Source organism: Globicephala melas, chromosome 20 (assembly GCF_963455315.2).
Source record: "Globicephala melas chromosome 20, mGloMel1.2, whole genome shotgun sequence".
Lineage (NCBI taxonomy): Eukaryota > Metazoa > Chordata > Mammalia > Artiodactyla > Delphinidae > Globicephala > Globicephala melas.
The window spans coordinates 41,858,407-41,878,452 of NC_083333.1; the positions used below are offsets into that span (position 1 = coordinate 41,858,407).

Below are 20,046 nucleotides of genomic sequence, written 5' to 3' on the forward strand. Positions count from 1 at the left end.
AGAAGACGGATGTTGATAAGATACCACTTTATTTTGCTTCTTAACCCACCTGGTGTCTCCCCTCCCCTAACCCTGACGTCTGTTACATGCAAATAACATTAAGGCGAGGGGCGGGGCAGGCGCCCAAAAAATTCCGGGAACGTTTATTTAAACTGGGGTGGACTTCAGCGGAGAGTAGATGAAAGAACACAAGGCACTTCCGGTTACTCCGGAAGTGAAGACTCCTAAGCTCCTCCGCCGGCGGAGGGCCAGGGTGAAGGGATGGCCGGGCGAACGGTGCGGCTGGTGCTGCTGGTTGGGGCAGCCGCACTAGCAAGCGGCTCCCAGGGCGATCGCGAGCCGGTGTACCGCGACTGCGTGCTGCGGTGCGAGGAGCGGAACTGTTCGGGGGCCGCACTGAAGCACTTCCGCTCCCGCCAGCCAATCTACATGAGCCTAGCAGGTAAGCCCCACCCCGCTATAGGCCCCGCCCATTGGGCTTGCCCTGCCCCTTTCGCCCCCGAAGACCACTCTGCAATCTGTACCTTAGTTCCTCTCCCGGGTCCATTGTGAGTGTGAGTGAGTGGAACCCCAGAGTGATTAGATAGTCTGTCAACCAGGAGCTTCATTTACTTTTTATTTAGTCAGTCAAATGGGCATTTACTACCTCCTGGGTACAAAGACCTGGAAGGACACTGAAATCAGACCAGGGTCCTGACTTCGGGGCTCACAGTCCCCAAGGGGACTTTAGCCTTCTCAAGGGCAAGGGAGAGGATGATTTGAGCCCCAAAGGACTCTTAGATTAAGTAATAGGGAGGAAGGAATCGTTTCTGGCTTTGAGGAGGTGGGGGCAGTGATTATCTTGGAACATTCGAGAGGAAGGGCTTCTGGATGGATGCATTAAATCTAGGCCTGTGGCCATAGTGGGCACTTCCTTTGTGGCAGGTGTCAAAATAGTTATTTTTCACAACAACCCTTTGAGGTCAATTCTCTTAACCTGATTTTTGCAGATGGGGAGACTCAGAGAGGTTAAGTGTGCTGCCCAAAATCACACAGCCAGTAAGTGGTAAAGTGGAGTTTTTAGTTCTGGCCTGTTTGACTACACGTTTCTTCTCTTTACTATCCCTTTGCATACCAGACAGAAAACAGAGAGTGGAGGCCCTGGACAGATATGGACACATCCAGCAGCTTGGTTTACTCAGCGAGCGGGGTGCATGAAAAGGAGTAGTGGGAAATAAAGTTAGAAAGGGAATATGGGGCCTTAAAAGTCAGACTGAAGAATCTGGGCTTCATTTTCATAGATGGGGTGTAAAACGGCAAGGGTTTCTCCCTGGTGAGTGAGAGAAAATCCTGTGTTCAGGAAAGGCAAACGTAAACCCAGGTATCCACAGATGAGTCCATCAGATGGCAAAGTCTCCGTCTTGGGTGAAAGGAAGAGAGAAGAAACATCTCCACTTGCTCACTGTACACTCCTACTGGCTAAAACACACACACACATGCCTTTCCCTTATTTATATTTTACACCATCTCTCATCCATCCAAGCAGGAAGCTAGAATTTTCCGATTTCTTCTGGTTCTCTCCAACCTGCAGGACCTCTTGGCCTGTTTGAGTTTGGGCCCCATTCGAGCTCGCTCTGTGCCTCCCTATGCTGGGGAGTTCACCAGGCCATATTTATCTGTTTCAGGCTGGACCTGTCAGGATGACTGTAAGTATGAGTGTATGTGGGTCACCGTTGGCCTCTACCTCCAGGAAGGTCACAAAGTGCCTCAGTTCCACGGCAAGGTGAGTTGGAGGGTCAGGGTTAGGTAGATGATGGGAGTAAGATGCCTCTAGTTGGACCACGCTGTCCAAGCAGGCCAGGGTGTGGGGTGATGAGTGTGTGTTTGGGGCAGGTACCTGTTTTTCTCAAAACATGCTGGTTATCATCAGATGGGAACAGTGTGTCCTGCCTCTGGATTTGAGGTAACAGGATCTGGGAGGCTTTGGAGTCTCCTCAGGGAGTGGTCCTGGGCTGCTTAGGGTGGTTGAGATGCCCACCTTGCTACAAAGACCAATTCCCTGAGCATCCCCCGGCACACTTTCTGTTGCTTCTTCAGTAGGAGTCTGGATTAAAATAATAATAGCCCCTCAGATTGCCCAGCGAGACAGATTGCTGATGCCTTTTGATCCAGTATGATCCTGTTCTAGAGTGTTGAGGTTGGCAAGAATTATTCTTCCCAGTTTGTCACAGAGTAAGCTGAGGCTCAGAGGGCTGTGGTTAGTGGTAGAGGAGGGATTAGGACCTGTGTCTTCTAGATGGCAGGTCTGTGCTATTTCCACCAGGCCATACTGAGCCATCCACACCGCCCGGCCTGGTCTTCCCAGTGCTGTGAGTGCTGGCCAGGATAGAGGGGTAACGCTCACCCAGGGACTGCAGGGGAGTTTGCGGAGCTGAAGAGGGACTGCCCCTGAGGCTTTGGCCAAGGTCCAGAGCTGCGGAGCCGGCCGGGGGCCTGGTGATGCAGCAGGTCAAGCAGCGGTAGGTTGGACCAACTGGGCATTGCTTGCTCCTCAGACCCCTCCCTGTGCTCCTTTTTCAGTGGCCCTTCTTCCGGTTCCTGTGCTTCCAAGAACCAGCTTCTGCTGTGGCCTCTTTCCTCAATGGCCTGGCCAGCCTGGTTATGCTCTGTCGCTACCGCACCTCCGTGCCAGCCTCATCCCCTATGTACCCTACCTGCGTGGCCTTCGCTTGGGTAGGTAACCTGGCAGGATTCCTGCTCAACACCCTCACCCAGGAATGAGGAACTCTTAGATCCCCATTATCACCCACCTAGCTTCCCCTCTGTTTTCCAGGGTTAAAGTTGCAGCTATGGGATGGTCGAGCCTGGGGAGAACATGGAAGGTACTGAATTAGGCCTTCCGTTTCTAGCAGAGTCCTAGGTCAGGCTGTTTGAGAGAGTGAGAGAGAGGAAAGAAACATTGTTCTTGTCCTGAAGCAGGAAGCTGCTGAAACACCCAGCAGGGCAATTTACAACCACAGAAGGGAGATGGGTGGTAGGGAGCATGCGGGGACCACAGGTCTTTCCAAGGACCCCTCTGGAAGGTTCAAAGCACTGTCAACCCCAGCTGAGGCCTGGAGGCAGTAGCAGCCACAGCATTCCATCTAGAGTTCAGTCTGGTCTTAGACCATCCCTGGAGAAGCTGAAATATGTTCCATCTGAGTATCCAGAGAGGGCTGTGAGCTTCACAGAATGGCTGGTCAGAAGAGCCAGCATCCAGAGCGTGGAGCTGTGTGAGAAGCAGGGACCGTGGTGCAGGAGCCACAGCAACCTTGGAGGGGGGGGGTGTGGGAGGAGGAGGTGGCGGTGGATGTCTCTAGACCAGAGCTACCACTGGAAGCCTTAGGGAAACAGCCCACCCTCACTCACCTTCCTGCCATCAAAGCAGCCTCTTGTTCATATATCGAGCACCTGCTCTGTGCCAGGCACTTTGTTGGGTGCAGGAGAGCCACAAGGATATAAAAACAGACAGGTCCCTGCCCTCTGGTACTAATCACATAAGCACACAATTGAATGTAAAAGGACAGCTGTGAACAAGTGCAGTGGAGGATAGATGTGTGCTGCTGTCGGGGTGTGTGATGGGGTCTAGACCAGTACAGGGCAGTCCAGGGAGGCCTTCCCTGAGGAAGGGGTGTGTGAGGTCAAATCAGAATGATGAGTGAATGTGCACTGGCAGGACAGAGTGCAGGTTATATGAGGACCTGAAAGGCCAGGAGACCGACCAGGCAGGAAGCTGGGAGGGGGTGTGAGGCAGGTGGGCAGGTGGGCAGCAGGTGGAGCCTGGAGATGGATGGGGATGGAGAGCCTGGAAGGCACAGTAACACTTTAGATCTCGACGGTCAAAGCCTCATGAAGCAATGAGGGTTGGAGAGAAGGGGCTTCGTGAATAGATCTGCTATCCTGGCTACTGTGTAGAGACCAGGTTGGAGCGGGCAGGAGTGGATGCGGGGCCTAGTTGGTAATTTTAGCATGGGGCACAGTAGCGAGACTAGAGAGGTGGCCTGGGTCTTGGGAAGGAAAGTATTAAAGAGAATATGTTTGAGCTATGTTTTGGAGGTGACATTAAAATTTTTTAAATGTATTTATTTTACAAACAACTACATAGCTGTTACTGTGTGCCAGGCACCCTTCTAAGCGTTTTATAAATGTTAACCTTGTTAATACCATAACAAGTTTATGAGGTAGGTAGTATTATTGTCCCCAGTTTACAGATGAGGAAACCAAGGACTGGAAAGTTTAAGTAATCTGCCCCGGAGCCAGGGTTTGAATCTAGGCATCTGGCTCCAGAGTCTACACTCTTACCTTCTTGGCTGTGTGGATAACCTAAGATGGGAAGAGAGGAATCAAGGATGACCCCTGTGCTTCTGCTTAGGAGACAGTGATAGAAACTGTGGATGCGGTCACCAGGGGAGAACTTGGTGAGAAGAGAAGGGGTCTAGGATGGAGCCTCGAGGAACCCCAAAACTTAATGGCTGAATAGAGGAGGATGAGCCAGCAACAGAGACAAAAGGAGTGGCCGGAGGGGGAGGTGGGAAATGATCCATCGTGTGGTTGGGGGAGCCCTGGGACAAGGACAGGAAGGAGAGAGTAGGCCATACTCCTGAGTTCTGCTTCAGTCAAATAAAATGAGACTGAAGGCCGCCCCTAGATCTCTGAGGACCTTGGGGAAACTGACAGTGTTGGGGTGCCGGAAGTCCAGGCCAAACCTCAGACTTGAGGGATGGGGATCGGAAGCAGGGCAGCAAGGAGGCTGCCGAGCCTCTGGGTGATGCAGCTCCTCCCTAACACTTCCCATTCAATAGACGTTAATAACTTTTATCAGTTACAGAACACAGATTACGTGACGGGCATGGTCCTCAGTTCTGTACATACATTTTCTCACTTAATCCTTGTGATACCACTGTGAGCTTTGTGGAAGGCTCAGAGAGGGGAAAACCTGCCCCAAGTTAACAGCTAACAGGGTAGTGAATAGTGGAGACAGGCTGGCACCCAGGGCTGTCTGGCTCCAGGGCCTGAGCACCTAGTCCCTCTCTGGGCTCTCTCCACGTGCTGTGCGAAATGCTTATGGAGCATCTGCCGTGGGTGGAGAAAGAGGTTAGCACTTGTGGTAGCTGAAGTCCCCGCCCCAAGGAGCTAAGCCAAGTGGGAGGTCCAGGTCCTGCCAATCTGGGCGGCAGGATGGAGGCAGAGGTGAGGAGGGCTCAGGGAGAGAGCTTTGGGAGCTGTGAGGTGGGGAGATCATATCGTCTGGGGGAGAAGTCTTTTCAGGGAAGCGCAGAGAGGAGGAGAGGCTTCATCCGGGATTCGTAGGCCTGGTCAGGCTTAGACGTGTGCACGTGGCAGGAGAGGAGGTTAGATTCCAGCATTCCAGGCTGGGGGCACAGCAGGAGCAAAGGTGCAGAAGCTGGTCAGTGTGGGGCCTGGACAGGCATCCTTGGGAAGGTCAGCCTGACCACAGCGTGGCTGGGTGAAAGGGAGTCGAAGGGGGGTAAGATGAAGCAGAGAGGGCCCCAAGTGCCAGGCTGAGAGGCAAGGACTCTTGTGTAGGCAAGGGCCTGGCATCAGCCCAGCCTGTCACAGGCATGGGTGGGATAGAGCTACCACTTCCTGTTTTAGGCCTCGCACAGAGAAGGGAATTTGGTCCTGGCCAAGAAAGCAGGAAGGGTGGGGAAACTGAGGACAGTACACCCGTCCCCTTTCCCTTGGGGTTCTTCCAGGGACACTGCCGCCTGGCTCACCGCTTTACCGCCCCCTCGCCCCTGCCCCTGTTAGCACAGGACAGCCCGGCCTGATCTCTCCGAACTAAACTCAGAGCCTCCCTGGGTGGACGTGCTGGTCTGAGGGTCCCAGCGTTTGTCTTCACGACACGCGCCAGAGGCCAGTGGTCACTTCACAGCTCTTGCCTTGATCTCCCTGTTTCTTGGGTCTTTCATCTCACTGGCATCTGCCACTCAGCTTCCTTCTTGGTGAGGATCATACTTCCCAGGTGTACCCTGCAGTCCAGCGTGACCAAGGACCCTTAGGGACAGATCAGGAGATGTTAGGTTGAGAGGGGACAGATACCTGGGGCCTGTGTCACAGGGCACCCTATGGGATGTGGTGTCCTGGGACGTGGGACCCCCTTCACGCCACCCATAGGCCCTCGAGGGACAGAGTCTCAGTGCCCACACTCCCTTTGATGATCCAGTTTGGATTTTACACTTGATCTTTAGTCCTGTGTATGTTTGCACGCGCGAAGGATCCCAGGCTCTGTGGAGGGTGTGGCAGTGGACTTTGTCCTGGGCTGGGTTTTCTGGAACAAGTGGGGCTCCTGATTTCTGGTGGGGTGGGGTGGGAAGGCCCCCCAACCTGCTCCAGCTTAGGTCTTGGGAAGGGGAGTGGGTCTCAGTCTTTTTCTCCGGGAATTAGCAGAGCTAATGAAGCTTTGGCACGAGAAGTCAACCCCTGCCTTGGCATTTAGACCTGGACGTAGGCTGGGCAGCAGCCAGGCTTTGGAGGAGCCTTGAAAACTCGGCCCTCCACAGACCTTTGACTTCGTGGAATCAGGGGCCCCTGCTCTCTGCCGAAGCTGCCAGGCCAGACCAGTGCTCTGCCCCTTCATCCAACAAGGAAAGGTCCTCAGGGGTAGAGGTGAGGCTGAGGGTGCCGGGAAGTCCCAGACTGTCTCTGCAGGATGATTCAGGGAGGTGGGGACTAACTGTACCCTACCTCTGCTGAGGGAACTGTGAGAAGAGACAGGTTAAGCCTACAGCAGAATGGTGGCTAGACTTCAGGAAGGACATCCCTACGGTCAGACAAGAGCCAGTGGAACAGGCAATGGCAAGAAATCAAGGGATTTTTTTTTTTTTTCGGTACGCGGGCCTCTCACTGCTGCGGCCTCTCCCACCACGGAGCACAGGCTCCGGACGCGCAGACTCAGCGGCCATGGCTCACGGGCCCAGCCGCTCTGTGGCATGTGGGATCTTCCCGGACCGGGGCACGAACCCGCGTCCCCTGCATCGGCAGGCGGAATCCCAACCACTGTGCCACCAGGGAAGCCCAAGGGATCCTTTCTGATGGTGGAAAAAGCCCCCCTTCTCTAGTCTCCATCCACTTCTTGCCCATTCCTTTCTCAGGAGTGAACTGGGGCCGGCTTGCCCTGCCTGAGGCCTCTGGGGGGGGCCCAGGATGGCAGCAGGCATCATATTTAACATTCTGCCTCCCCCACTTCTGAGACACCGAACTATTTAAAGACCCACTTGTCCCCACCTCAGTGGTGTCAATGACAGCCCCGAGCACTGGGGCTTAGTACTGGGGTCGAATTCCTGACAGATCTGGCTCACTTGGCATCCAACCAGTTTCACGGCTGTGATATTTTTGTCTCAATTTTCCTATTTTCCAACAGACTGAAACAGCCTCCTGCTCTCCCTCCGCCCAGCCTTCCTTGTCCCCCACCAGTTCCACCCTCGTTGGCAACCTGCCCCGCCTCCCCCTTTCCTCAGTGTTTATGCAAAGTTCTTGGCGTCCATCGCCCTCCTGGCCTGTCTGATTGACCAGTTATCCCCCCGCCCCCTCATGCTACTCAGGCTTGGCTGAGGAGGCTGGGAGCAGCCGTACACTTGGGCTGTCCCTTCCCTCCACGGCCCTCTGTCCCTTCGCTTGAGTCTTGATGACAAACTCAAGTGAAGAGAAGTAGCATCTCTTCGGTGCATCCTGGTGGGGTAGTGGCTCAGGAGCAGGGAGGAGGGGCCTCTTCCTACAGCTGAGGCATCTGCGTTCTGGAATCAAGAGACCCTGGGGCCCTGTGGTTTGCCCTGGAACATTGTGACCTTTGCGGGGGGGGGGTGTCAGGTGAAGGGAAGTGGCAGGGGGTCAGTCCCTGGACATGATGAAGGAAACTGACATTTCTGGGTCGCCTAGCGTGTGCCAGGCCACAGTAACAGCCACCACTTACTGAATGGCTTCTTTGCGCCCTGTATTTTGCAGACATCGTCCTCACAACCCTCTTACGCAGTGGATGCTATTATGAACCCCGTTTTGTAGGTGAGGCAGCTGAGGCTCAGAGAAGCTGTTATTTGTTCAAGATCACACAGCTCTTTAGGGGCCGAGGCAGAACTTGAACCCAGAGTCCATCTCCTTATGGAGGCTGCAGACATCCTGCCCCCAGCCTGGAACTATGGGATGAGCCTAGGCAGTTGTGGGGAGACCACCCCTTCTTGGCCTAGACCTCCCTGGCCGGCAGGGAGAATGGGAGGCAGACTTGGGCTCTTTGGCCTCAAGTCTGTGAAGTGGTGTGAGGATCCCACACTGGTCAACTAGGTGGGGAGAAGTAACTCCTAATGTTTAACCCTGTTCCTGGGCGCTGTGCTGTACACTGTACTTGTATTGCTCATTAAATCCTTATCAATACTATGATTATTCCCATTTTACAGATGAGAAAACTGAGGCACAGCAAGGCTAAATAACTTGCCCAAGGACACACAGGAAATGCAGAGGCAGGATTTGAACCCTGGCAGTCTGGCCCTAGGGCCTGCATTGTTAATGACACTATCTCCCAAATCTGTGGAGAGGGTCAGAAGAGGAGCCCTCCATAATGGGAAACTCCCAAGGGGAGAGGGGACTTTTCAGGGGTGCAGAGTCCAGGCTTCAGGTGGGTCTCTGTAAGTGGAAGGCCCCCTGGGGAGGCAGTTGGACAGGGAACCAAGCCGCCCCCAGCCCCATCCCATAGAGCTAAGCCCTAGCCCTGTGCATCCCCCCCACCCCCCAGCCACCACTTAGTTCAGTCCTCCTGTCACCTCCCCCTTCCTGCCATGGGTGACAAGGAGGCCTGGCTGGCCGCCATTCCCTGCTGCCTTCCCCACCACCTCCCCCTCACGTTGGCTCCAGGGCTACTCTTCCCCAAGGGTGTCCCTGTTCCTCGCCTGCCCAGGAGACCTGGCCCATGTGATCGCCTGGGCCCCGTCTCCAGCCCCGGGCCTGCTTCTCTCCCCACGCTGACCCTGAGTACCACAGACTCTGCAGAAGCAGAGTCTGAGAAACGACTCTGCTCTGGAAAATGACCCGTTTTCCAGCTTCCGGACCATGCCTCCATTGCTGTCTCTGGGGAAGGGATAGCACCAGGGATGGGACAGGATGGCTGTCCTCAAAGGAGGAAGCAGCCTGACCTGGACTGATCACCTGACATCAGGGCTGGAAAGGGGACAAAGGATCACTTTGGCCAGCCCCTGATTTGTCCCAGGGGGAAGCTCGGGCCCAGAAGGACAAAGCCTGTGCCCAGGTCATGAGAAGCATACGCAGCAGGAGTTAGCCCTGGACCCAGGCCAGACAGGCTTACACCGGACTCCCCGAGCCTCCAGAGACTTCCAGCTTTGCAGCAGAGCCCAGGCCTCCACCCCATTGCTCTTCCCGTTTCCTCATAAGCCCCCTCGAGCCTGCATTAGGGAACTCATCCTACCCTCTGACCTTCCTGCTGCATACCGGCTGGAGAGTGGCTTTTTACCCTGCTCCCTCTGTCCCCTGCCTGTCCAGTTCTCCTGGTATACTGGACCCCACTGAGCAGCTCCGGCCTTTACCCATCTCCGGCAGGCCTGTACCACCCTAGTGCATCCACCCCCACCTCCAGGGCGTTCCAGGCCAGACCTTGGCTGTTTCTCCCTTTGGCTGCTTTCCCAGCCCTCCAGTGTGTGTATCTCCACCCCAGCCCACCCTTCTTTCAGTACGTTGGGCTTCTGCTGTGGACACAGCAGTCCCTCAAAAAAATGTCAGCACCAACTCCCACAAGAGGCAGGCCTCATTTGCAAGATGATCTGTGCGCTCTCCCCGCGGTTAATTTCCAGGAGAAAGGCCTCCAGCGTTCCCTTGGGCCCTTGCCCACCGCTGCCCCTCCAGCCCTGCTCCTCTACTCCTCCCAGAGCTTGGAGCAGCAGCCACTGGCCTGGGCCTGGAGGGTTGGGCCGGCCCAGCCGGGAGGAGGCTGGGGTCCGTTGGCCAGGCTCCTCCTCAGAGACTGGCCCCAGTGGGACCTACTTGATCTCCCTCCCTTGCTTGCTTGCTCTGGACACACCCCATGCTGGCTCGAGCCCCTCCACCCCACCCACTTCATTCCCGCCACCAGAGGCTGAGGTCACTGGTTCACCTGGCCCGGGTGGGGCTGTCATCAGCACCTGCCAGTTGGGGGAGGAGGTGAGGTTCCCCCGGGGGCTGTTGTCTTAGCCACTGAGTAACTAGGGAACTTGACTGTGCTGGAACTGGTTCCCGGGCCAGGCCGGAACCTGTGGCGGCTGCAGCCCCCGTGGCCTTGGGGGTTCAGGGTGGTGGGAAGCTGAGCCTGACGGCCCCGGGCTGGGTGGGGGTGGAGGGACACGGGTTTGTCCAGTCCATGGGCTCCAGGGCCCAGGGGAAGCATGCTTCTCAGCTCTGTAGATCCTTTTCCCCAAAGTGAGATGGATGTGAGCCCTCTGGGGGGTCTTCCCCACCTTGGGGCACCACACTCACCAGCCACTTCCCTCCTCAGGTCTCCCTCAATGCTTGGTTCTGGTCCACAGTCTTCCACACCAGGGACACCGACGTCACAGAGGTGAGCGCCCTCCCACTCCCGTTTCTGCTGGAGACAGTCCCCAGCGGAGCCAGGAGCGGTGGGGCAGAGCTGAGGAGCCAGGAGCGGTGGGGCAGAGCTGGCTTAGTTCTCTCTTAGTTCTCGTGCTGACTCGGTTCACGGAGCACTTGCTCTGTGCTGGGCGTTTTAAACCTATTCGTGCACTTGAGCCTCACTTGACCCCTGTGAGGCAGGTGTGATTATTGGCTCTTCTTAACCGATGCGGCAGCTGAGCCTTGGACGGGGTGAAATCACTTGCCCAGCATCATGCAGCCAGTGAAGGGGTGCAGTCCAGACTTGAGCCCACAGCTGCTGAGCTCCAGACCACGCTCTGAACTCTGCGCATGCTCTTACGTTCTGGAGTCTTGGCGGGCACCCTCTACCAATACCTCTAAAGCCTCGCTGCTGAGCACACGTTTTTTTTTAAATTGTATGTGAATACAAGGGTCAGTCTATTGAATTCAGGCATGAGACAGCGATAGACAAAAGGAGCACGAGACACGTCCCCACCAGCCATAGGCCTAGGACTCCCACGTTAGACTCTGGCTGGGCCTCTGCCACCCCCCCCTGCCCCCATCCCTAGCGGGTCCCCTCTGGAGCCCGCCCTGCATGAAGCCTTGCCCACCACCTGTTGCCCACACACTGGCCCTTCATCCAGCTCTCCTTGTCCTCAGAAAATGGACTACTTCTGTGCCTCCACTGTCATCCTACACTCAGTCTATCTGTGCTGTGTCAGGTGAGCCCGCCTTGGCTGCTGGGGGAGCAAAATCAGACCCTGGGGGCAGAAAGGGGTCGCCAGTCTCTCCGCTGGGGGTGCCGTCCCAGGGCTTTCATCTCGCACGTGCATACGCTCCAGACGGCTCTGGAGAGGGACTCTGTGGTGGGACCAGGGGCTCTGGCTCTTTCCAAGGAGGTTGGCAAAGTCCACAGGAATTGGAGGCCTGTCCTCCTAGCCTGTTTTGATGGGGGAGGGGGCAGTGGCTCCCCCACGCTGCTGCTGCTGCGGGACGGGTCACCCTGCATCTGAGCGGCTCTGGGTGGCGGGGCAGGACCGTGGGGCTGCAGCGCCCGGCCGTGGCCAGTGCCTTCCGGGCCCTCCTTCTGCTAATGCTGACGGCGCACGTCTCCTACCTGAGCCTCGTCCGCTTCGACTATGGCTACAACCTGGCGGCCAATGTGGCGATCGGTGAGGTGGGACAGGGTCTCTGGGGGGCTGGACCATCTGCAGAGCTGCTGGCTTGGGGTGGAGGTGGGCATTGGTGCTGTTCCCAGAGAAGGAGCTTCTAGAAAGACCCTTAGGGGGAGGGAAGGGAAAAGAATTGGGGGTGGGAGAGGGGGGAGCTTGGGAGGAGCCCCTGAGGGGGGCCCTGGGGTCACAGAGCATGGGAGCTAGGAGAGACTTTGGGAGGAGAGAAGGTCGGGGAATGAGCCTCTCCCCGCCCCCACCCGCCCCCAGGCCTGGTGAACGCGGCGTGGTGGCTGACCTGGTGCCTGCGGAATCGGCAGCGGCTGCCCCACGTGCACAAGTGCATCGTGGTGGTCCTGCTGCTGCAGGGGCTGTCCCTGCTCGAGCTGCTAGACTTCCCGCCTCTCTTCTGGGTTCTGGATGCCCACGCCATCTGGCACGTCAGCACCATCCCTGTCCACGTCCTCTTCTTCAGGTGGGTGCTCCTCCCTGCCCGTCCTTGCCTGCCTCTTAGAGGCCTCTGTGCACTGGTCACCCACTGCCCGCTCGCCTGCAACACCCCACCCTGCCCCCAGGGGACGCTCTCAGAGCTGTGCCTCAGTGGGCTCCTCCCTTGGCCCACAGCTTTCTGGAAGATGACAGCCTCTACCTGCTGAAAGAATCAGAGGCCAAGTTCAAACTGGACTGAAGGCCCTGGAAGCGGGTCTGCCCTCTTGGGGACTCTGTCCCTCCCTGCTGGCTCCCCTTCTTCCCCCCGTCCCTGCCCCAATCCTTGAGATGCCTTTTTTTCCTTTTAGCATCTTGTTCTTGGACATGGAGGGTGTGGGACCAGAATCATGTAACCTGCCCAGCCCCTTGCTCACCCCCACATGGCCCTCACAGTTTTTGGCGTCAGTTCAGACCTGGCCTCATAACATCTGGGGCAGGAAAATGGGCAACCCCTCTGCTCCCTGGAGCTGAACAGGGCTGGAACTGTGTTCTTAGCTCCACCGAGAGGAGGGCTGCCTCTCCCTCCCCATCATCTTCCTCCTCCCATCCCCTCACTGCCTGGGTGGTTCCCAGAGCCATCTGTCTAGCTGGGAGACCAGGTACCACAGGCCTTTGGGGATATAGTGGGGTCCCCTGCTGTTACCCCCGTGCCCTCCTCCGGGGCACCACTAGGTGGCACTAGATGCTTGCTCTTTGCCCAGGTTTCAAGGCAGGTCTCATTCTCCCCATGGGATCTAGAGGGACCAAGCTGTTGGGATCGGGGAGCAGCCTCACCCAGACTGTTGTCCCAGTCAGACCCCCAGAGGCCTCACCACACTCCCTCTTCGGGGCCAGGACCCCAGAGAACCCAGGACAGGAATCCCTCTGGCCCCTGTGCTGCTCTTCTGGTTGGGAGCTCGCACGTCAGTGCGTAAGGGAGACCAAGTGTGTAGGTGACGGGCTGGTGGGCACGGGCCTGGGTGTGTGGGCAGCCGGGTGGGGCAGTGTGTGTGAGCATTGGCCTTGTGCAGTGTGGAAAGCGGGGGTGTATGTGAGTGGTTTTGAAGTGTGGTGTTGGGGGGCAGGCGGGTTAGTGTGGGTTAGGGGAACGTGTAGAGACTGAGTGGAGGTGCAGGGGAGTGGGAATGCCACACAGTGGGCGGGGGGGAATCAAATCACGTCCACAGCCATTTACTGAGCACCAACCCTATACACAGCCCCAGGCCAGGCAGAAAGCCAGGGTGTCCCCAAGATCTGGCAGGGGTAAGGGTGTCCAGGCTGCATGTGTGTATATGTGTTCCTTTCTTTTGCCGCCCTCTTTACGAACCTCGTTGGGCTTCTGCACAACCCAAGATCTCCCCCAGAATCAGCCCCTTGGGAGGCAGAGGGAGGAAGAAAACTGGGGATCCTCCTTGCCTGGACGTGGTTGGCCAGCCCCTACCCCAGTGTCCTGCCTGCTAAGCCCCTTTGCCACTGCCTGACCCAGGGGAGGGAGGGGGCAATCTGAGGGAGGAGGGGAGAAGGCTTTGGCTGGGTCTGGTTTCTGGTCTTCCCAGAGGCAGGCAGGGGCCGTGCTGTACCTACACCCTGGTAAAGGTGACCCCTGCCAGTTGCCAGCAGCCATAGCACATTCCTGCTCCACAAGGACAGAATATGGAGCTGCAGAAACTTTCCATCCAAAGGCAGTGTCTGTGACTGGAGCAAGGAGTCGGGATTCTCTGCCCTCTTGCCTCTCCCTGGGGGTAAGGGCGCTGAGCTAGGACTCCAACCTCAGGGACTTGGGTGACCTGTAACTTCTTTTGATACTAAGAACTATTTTAAGGTAGGAGGGTGGCAAGGGACATTCTTAATAAACCAATTCTCAGACTCACCTACCCTTTTCCCGCTCATTTGTGTAAGTAGGGTGGGCTGGAGGGAAGAAGACAGAGCTGGCTGGAGGCAACAGGCAGATGGCGTCTCTACCTAGGCCCATGGGAGTGGGGATGGCAAGGACCAGATTCAGGGCAACAGCAGATCTGGATGGAGCTCCCGTCCCGCTCGTAGTGGGGACTGGGAGAGGGAGCTGGTGCCTGTTCTTCCCCTTTGACTTCCCTTGGCCTTTGTGCCTGGGTTGTAGCACCACCGCCTGCAAGTTCTCCTAATTATCCCCCTTCACCTCCCCTTCTGGGCTCTGCTAAGCTCCTCTATTATTTATTTGTTCCTAACCTTTCTGAGCTTCACCTGCAAACAGGATAACAGGACCTGCTGCCGAGTGTGAGGACTGAATGGACCTAGCAGGTGCCTGGCACACAGCAGATGCTGAATGAGTTTCCTCTGACCCTGGCTTTCCTTAGTTTGGGAAGAATGAGTGTACGGAAACCTTCCTTCATGGAAGCTTCTGGGAAAAAGGCCAGGGTTGATGCCTCCCATATGCCCACAACACAAGAGAGAGCTCTGGGCCCTTGTTGCTCCCCAGGAGAGCCGCAGACTGCACTTAACACCAACCAGCACGGACTTATTTCTTTATTAGGTGCCACCTCAGATAACAGGGAATCTAGGTGGGTGAGGGCCGCCGACACTGTATGCACTGGGGCCTCACACCCCCACCTTCTTCTGGGCCCAGGCGAAGAAGATGCCCTTGACATCATCTACGCCTGTCCGAAGGTGGGAAGGCATGATGTAGGTACGCAGATCCCTCACCTCATAGCCGCTACGCACCAGGGCCTCCCTCACCTCCTCCTCACGCACTGGCACCACTGCCAGCCTGGCCTCCCCAGCCAGGTACCATGACTCCTCCAGGGCCCCGATGAGGAGGAGGTGCCCCCCAGGCCTCAGCAGTGTAGTGATGTGGTCCAGGGCCCGCTGGAAGCTGGCAAGGTCCGGACTCACAGCCTCTAGGCAGAAGGCGGAGACCAGGGCATCGGCAGGCAGGGGCGCCAGGCTCCCAGCGCCCAGGGGCTGGGGCTGGTGCACATCGATGGGCAGGATCCGCTTCACCCTGGCTCTCAGCTGGCACTCCTTCTCTTGGCAGGATTCACTGTTTGACTCAGAAGGCAGAGTCAGGACCAGGGCTCTGGACTGCCCACACCCAGTTCTCTGTTGCCTCCCACCAGCCACTCCGTGGGAAACCCCCTGCCCAACCCGTACCCCCCAGCCCTTACCCCTTGCCCTCGATGAGACAGACATGCTGGCTGTACACGCTCCAGTCGAAGGCCCCAGGCTCGTCTCGCAGCCAGAGCCCCAGCTCCTGGCGGTTCACCTCCAAGAAATCTGTCATCGTGATGTCCTCAAAGTGGGCGCAGGCGCTGAGCAGCTGGTAGATAGTGGGGCCTGAACCAATGTCAATGAGGGTGCGTCCAGACACCTCACCTGGGTGGGGCAGAGGAAGCAGGTCCTGGTGCTAGGCCTGTGCCTGCAGCCCCCAGCCTCAGTCACGGCCTCCCTTACCTGGGGCTTCTTCCCCCTCTCTCCGTTCCTTCTCCCCCTGGAAGTGTGTCTCTGTCTGGAAGAAGCATTAGCTCTGGAGTTAGACTAACCAGGGTCTGAGTCTGGCTCTAACGTCCGCTGACTTTTACCTTGGGAGATGAACCTAACCTCTCTGTGACTCAGGTTCCGCAACTATACACTCTAGTCACCTACCAGTGAGGATTAAGTGGGGGAACTCTCAGGTGCCTGGCAGCTTCTCTCCTCCGCCTTTGCCCCTCATTCTGCATTCCCCACCTCACTTCTCAATTCTGAGTGCTCTCCCTCCCGAGCCCCCCCTCACGTGAGGGATGCTTGCTCCTCTTCTGTTTTCACCCCTTAACTACCTATCCCCATCTGGCTGTCGCGTGCGCGCCCCTTTGGCTCCCTGATGACTCCTTGTCCTGTTTCCCAGCGCTCACCGGTGGCGAAGGTCTGCGCCAAGCAGCGCAGCTTCCAAGGCCCGACGCCGTCGGGGCCGCTCAGGTCCCCCCGAGGGGGCGCGTAGTTGTTGCGGAGGTAGGCGCGGGGCTCGAAGCGCTGGTAGGCCGAGGCGACTGCCGCCCGGCCCGGGTCTAAGTCGGGGGCCGCGCCCGCAGCGTGACTCAGGTCTGTCCCGCTCATGCTGCTGCCGCGGCCGCCCATGTCCCCCGCTCGCCTTTATCTGCGGCCGGACCCCCGCCCCGACCTCTCCGCTGCGGGGGCGGCGGCTGAGCGATGAGCCGCCCGGGGCCACGGGCGCTGCGTTTCCCTTACCCCATCCATCTCCTTTAGTGTCGGAGCAGCAGACACACGGGGGGAGCATCCGTCCCCGCCCCTGCTCCACGGTTGCTCCCCTCTGCCCTCCACCCTTTGCCTCACCTGCCCTGGTCCAAGGCCAGCTCCCGCGCCCTGCCCCTCAGCTTCGTGCCCCCAGACTCCTTAGACCCCTGCGTCCACCAGCCCCAGCTCCTCCCTGTAGCTCTTCTCCATTCACCCCTTTTGCCTGGCATCCCTTCCCTTCTTTTTTGCCAGGGTTCAAGCTAGCCCTTTCCCCCATTCCCAGCTCCCAGCGCCAGGGACATCTCTTGGGACACCCTGTCCAACAGCCACCCCCCCCTTCCTTAGTGAGGTCACTCCAACTCCCCTTCTCCGCCTCTCCTCTAGGCCTCTTTCGTCCCTGTCCTCCAGCGTTGCCCCCGCCCCCCGCCCCGACTCCAGAAAGGACAGTCCGTTCTGGCCTCCGCCACGGTCGCCCCGGGGCCCCAGAGCGGAGCTCCGGCCCCGCCCGTCAGATGGCAGCGACGATAGGGCAGGCGAGCAGGGATAAAGCACTTAGCGGACGGAACTGCCCGGGCCTCCCCTGCGGGCCCTGCAGGCTCCCAGCCGCGTATCTGGGGGCTGCCGAGGGCGGAAGGCTCGGGACGTTCTGTCACGTCCGGGGCGAGGGACCCAGGTGAGGACGGAAGGACGCGGGGTGCGTTCTCCAGGCTGCCAGGGGTACCAGGGGACGCGATCCGAGCCTTCGGGTGCCAAGGGATTAGGTGTGTCGCCTGGTCTGGAGTCTGACCCCGCTCATCTCCCAGCCCACACTCCAGCCCCCTCTGGGGGAGCAGGGCCAGGCCAGCCCTGCAGATTGCTTGGCACTCCAGGTACCAGGCTGTCGAGATGCCAGTGTCCCCCTTCCTATCCTCCCAAATGGGAAGTGGATTCTGCGGGGCCGTCTCCGTGGTCTTCCTGGAGTGGAGCCCTCCTCTGGCTAAGTCTAGTGCCTCTCGGCCCTGGGTGGGCTGCCAGCCCCTGGCCGCCTCTGCGCCACACCCTTACCCTCACCTTGTCCCAAAGGGAAAGTGTCTTCTTGTTGGACCAGGCAGCCAGGTTGGGACATGAGTCACCACAACAGCTGCAGGGGTCACACACAGGAACCTGACCACCCCCTACACACCCTACCCCCAAGAACCCACCTTGGGCTCCCAGGGCAGGGAGGGTAGAACACCTGACCCCAGCCAAGGATTGATTCTGTCTGGATTCAGAACCAAGAGAGAGGTCAGCCTTGGGGTCACTGACCCCATCCACACCCTGAGGCACAGCTGAGGACAGTCCCGGTGCCAGCCCCTTCCATATTCTTCATGAGGTCATTTAAACAAACCCTGGATGCCAACTGGCCTCCTGGGCACTGCCCAGTGCCAGGGGACTCACACAGAGGCCAGGACTGCAGAGCAGAGTCAGGGGGACTGGACAGACAGCCACCCTGTTTATAGCTCTGTCCCTGCAACCCTCCCTGCCCCCCCCGCCCAGGAGCATGGGGTGACCCACTAACTCTGCCATATTTAGCTCAGATGCAGGGCCTGTTCCCAGAAGTGAGCATGGGGGGGACACCAACGGGTGGGCCCCTCAACCACCAGGAAAGAGACGAAACTCTGGCATGTGATTGAGCATTTATTGCAGCGCTAACAGAGGGTGCTGGGAGCTCCACCCTGCCTCGGCCCTCTTCACGTCCCCCTCCCTCCGCTCTTCTCCAGGCCTCCTTCCCTGAGCATTCCTTATGCTTTTTCTTCATCCTTCTCTGAAGCTGAAATCCGGACTGGGGTCACTCCTCTCAGGGACCTCTTACCCTCACCAGCATTTTCTGCCTTTCCTCCTGGGGGTACTCAGCTGTGCTGGCCCCCAGCACTCCACCCTTAGTGCCCACCGTCTTTGCTCCCTCCCTGTGGGAACTCAGGAGACCCAGGCATCCTGGCCTCTGGCTCCCACCTCCCCTAGCCCCCAATTCTGGGCAAACTACAAAGCTTCCATGGCCAGCAGCTCCCCTCCGTGGTCCTAGCCAGGAAGGGCCCAGCCCAGGGCAGGCACTGTGGAGCCCAAGTCACCGTCCCTCTCAGCCTCTCTGTGCTTCCTGGGACGTGGAGCGAGACAGGGTGCGACACAGGGCGCCGGGCTTGCTGACAGGCACCACAGGGGGCAGCTGCTTGGTGATCTCGGCCACGTCCTGGCGGTCCACACACTGGCCACCCAGGGCTGCTTCCAGTGCCAGCAGCTCCTGCAGCTGGATGGGGGTGTCCTCGTGCTCCTCCTTGGTGGAGCCCACCTTGGCAGGGGTGAAGATGGGCAGCGGCAGCATCCGCTGGTAGGGCAGCTGGTACTCCTGCAGCCCGCGGCCCAGGATGCCCATCCGCATCACCAGCCAGGGGGAACGCTGCACCAGCGCCTGGCACCGCCCCTGCCGGTGGTAGGTCTCCCGCCGCTGGGCATCCTCCTCATGCAGGGAGCAACTGGGAAGGAGAGGGGAAGGGGACACTGAACTCCTGTGATCTGTTGCCCTCCAGTCACACGCTGAGGACCTGGGGTGCCAGGACCTGGGGTGCTGGAGGGGTGACTCCACTTCGCTCCCCCCAGCGGGAACTCTCCTGGCCCCCACCCCCCGAAACTTCTCCTGGCCTTTGCGCTCTGGCTTCATAAGGCTCAGGAAGGGTGCTCTAGGGGAGGGGAGGAGGGACCCCCAGCTGGCCAGCACTCACCCCTCCTCAGGCCGTGTGGACAGCGTCAGATCCTTCCACTCAGCCCAGAAGGCCTCTCGGCGCTCACAGTCCTGCTCGGACACCTGGCAGCTCAGCTCTGAAGTGGCCATGATGACCGCTCACTCCCTCTGGGCTCTGTTCCTCCCATGCCCTTTAAATAGCCCCACCCTCCCCCTCCTCCAGGGGCTATTTTCAGGCCCTCTGGCGTCAGATGCTACAAGCAGAGCCAAGACTCACTGCTGGGGGATTCCGGGCCCAGGGCGGGGCTTGGGGTACCTGGACTCTGGCTGCCCCCAGGTCAGAGGTCAGCTTTTGAAGAGCTCAAGGTGCTCCTGTGGGGGCGGGGGTCCTCAGCGTGAACCTCCAGGTGTCTGACACTCCTCAGACACCATCTGGGACCAGGCACGTGCCCAGCCTCGTGCCACCTTGGCACTTGCCCTCTGCCCCACCCCTTCCCCTAACCCAGGGAGGACAGCGGCTTGTCTGTAAACAGAGCAGGAAACAGCAGGAACCGAGGCCCCCTCTGGGCTCTGTACCAGGCCATCGTGTCCTTCCCCACTGCCTGGGCTCAAGGGCACATCCCCTGACTATCCCCTCAGCAAGAAGGGACAGTGCCGCCACGTCCTTGGGCATCCGCCCCTGAAGGCCTGGCCCCTGACCACCACCTCACCAGCAGGGGCAACGGAAGTTAATTCCACACGTGGGATCCTGGACGCCAACCTTTGCCAGGTGTCTTCCTTTGCCGTCGGGCCAGTAGGGTGGGGGGAGCAGATGTGGGAGGTGGTCCCAGCTCTACCCCAACACCTCAGGTGGGGTGAGGTGGGAATCCAGGGGCTCCAGGGAGTGGCAGCCAGAGCTGGCTC

At 58.5% G+C, this 20,046-nt stretch overlaps 3 protein-coding genes across 4 annotated transcripts; 1 reads left to right on the forward strand and 2 right to left on the reverse strand.

The window, feature by feature from the left end:
• Window positions 1–220: 220 nt before the first annotated feature.
• On the forward strand, window positions 221–12,748 carry PGAP3 (post-GPI attachment to proteins phospholipase 3). Of its 2 annotated transcripts, XM_030840147.2 has the most exons (8): window positions 221–442; window positions 1,665–1,762; window positions 2,560–2,712; window positions 10,511–10,573; window positions 11,266–11,327; window positions 11,641–11,777; window positions 12,048–12,252; window positions 12,402–12,748. In XM_030840147.2, the coding sequence occupies exons 1-8, from the start codon at window positions 262–264 to the stop codon at window positions 12,463–12,465; spliced, it is 963 nt and encodes a 320-aa protein (XP_030696007.1). In that variant the 5' UTR covers window positions 221–261; the 3' UTR covers window positions 12,466–12,748. The 2 variants fall into 2 exon arrangements, with proteins under 2 accessions (XP_030696007.1, XP_060147247.1); XM_060291264.1 differs by having other exon boundaries at window positions 12,048–12,748.
• A 1,990-nt stretch (window positions 12,749–14,738) lies between these two features.
• Window positions 14,739–16,749, reverse strand: PNMT (phenylethanolamine N-methyltransferase). The gene is made up of 3 exons (XM_030840155.2): window positions 16,109–16,749; window positions 15,386–15,593; window positions 14,739–15,261 (listed from the first exon to the last, which is right to left on the reverse strand). The coding sequence occupies exons 1-3, from the start codon at window positions 16,329–16,331 to the stop codon at window positions 14,820–14,822; spliced, it is 873 nt and encodes a 290-aa protein (XP_030696015.2). The 5' UTR covers window positions 16,332–16,749; the 3' UTR covers window positions 14,739–14,819.
• Window positions 16,750–18,098: 1,349 nt separating this feature from the next.
• On the reverse strand, window positions 18,099–19,423 carry TCAP (titin-cap). Its single transcript, XM_030840154.3, has 2 exons — window positions 19,184–19,423; window positions 18,099–18,937 (listed from the first exon to the last, which is right to left on the reverse strand). The coding sequence occupies exons 1-2, from the start codon at window positions 19,291–19,293 to the stop codon at window positions 18,544–18,546; spliced, it is 504 nt and encodes a 167-aa protein (XP_030696014.1). The 5' UTR covers window positions 19,294–19,423; the 3' UTR covers window positions 18,099–18,543.
• Window positions 19,424–20,046: the final 623 nt, after the last annotated feature.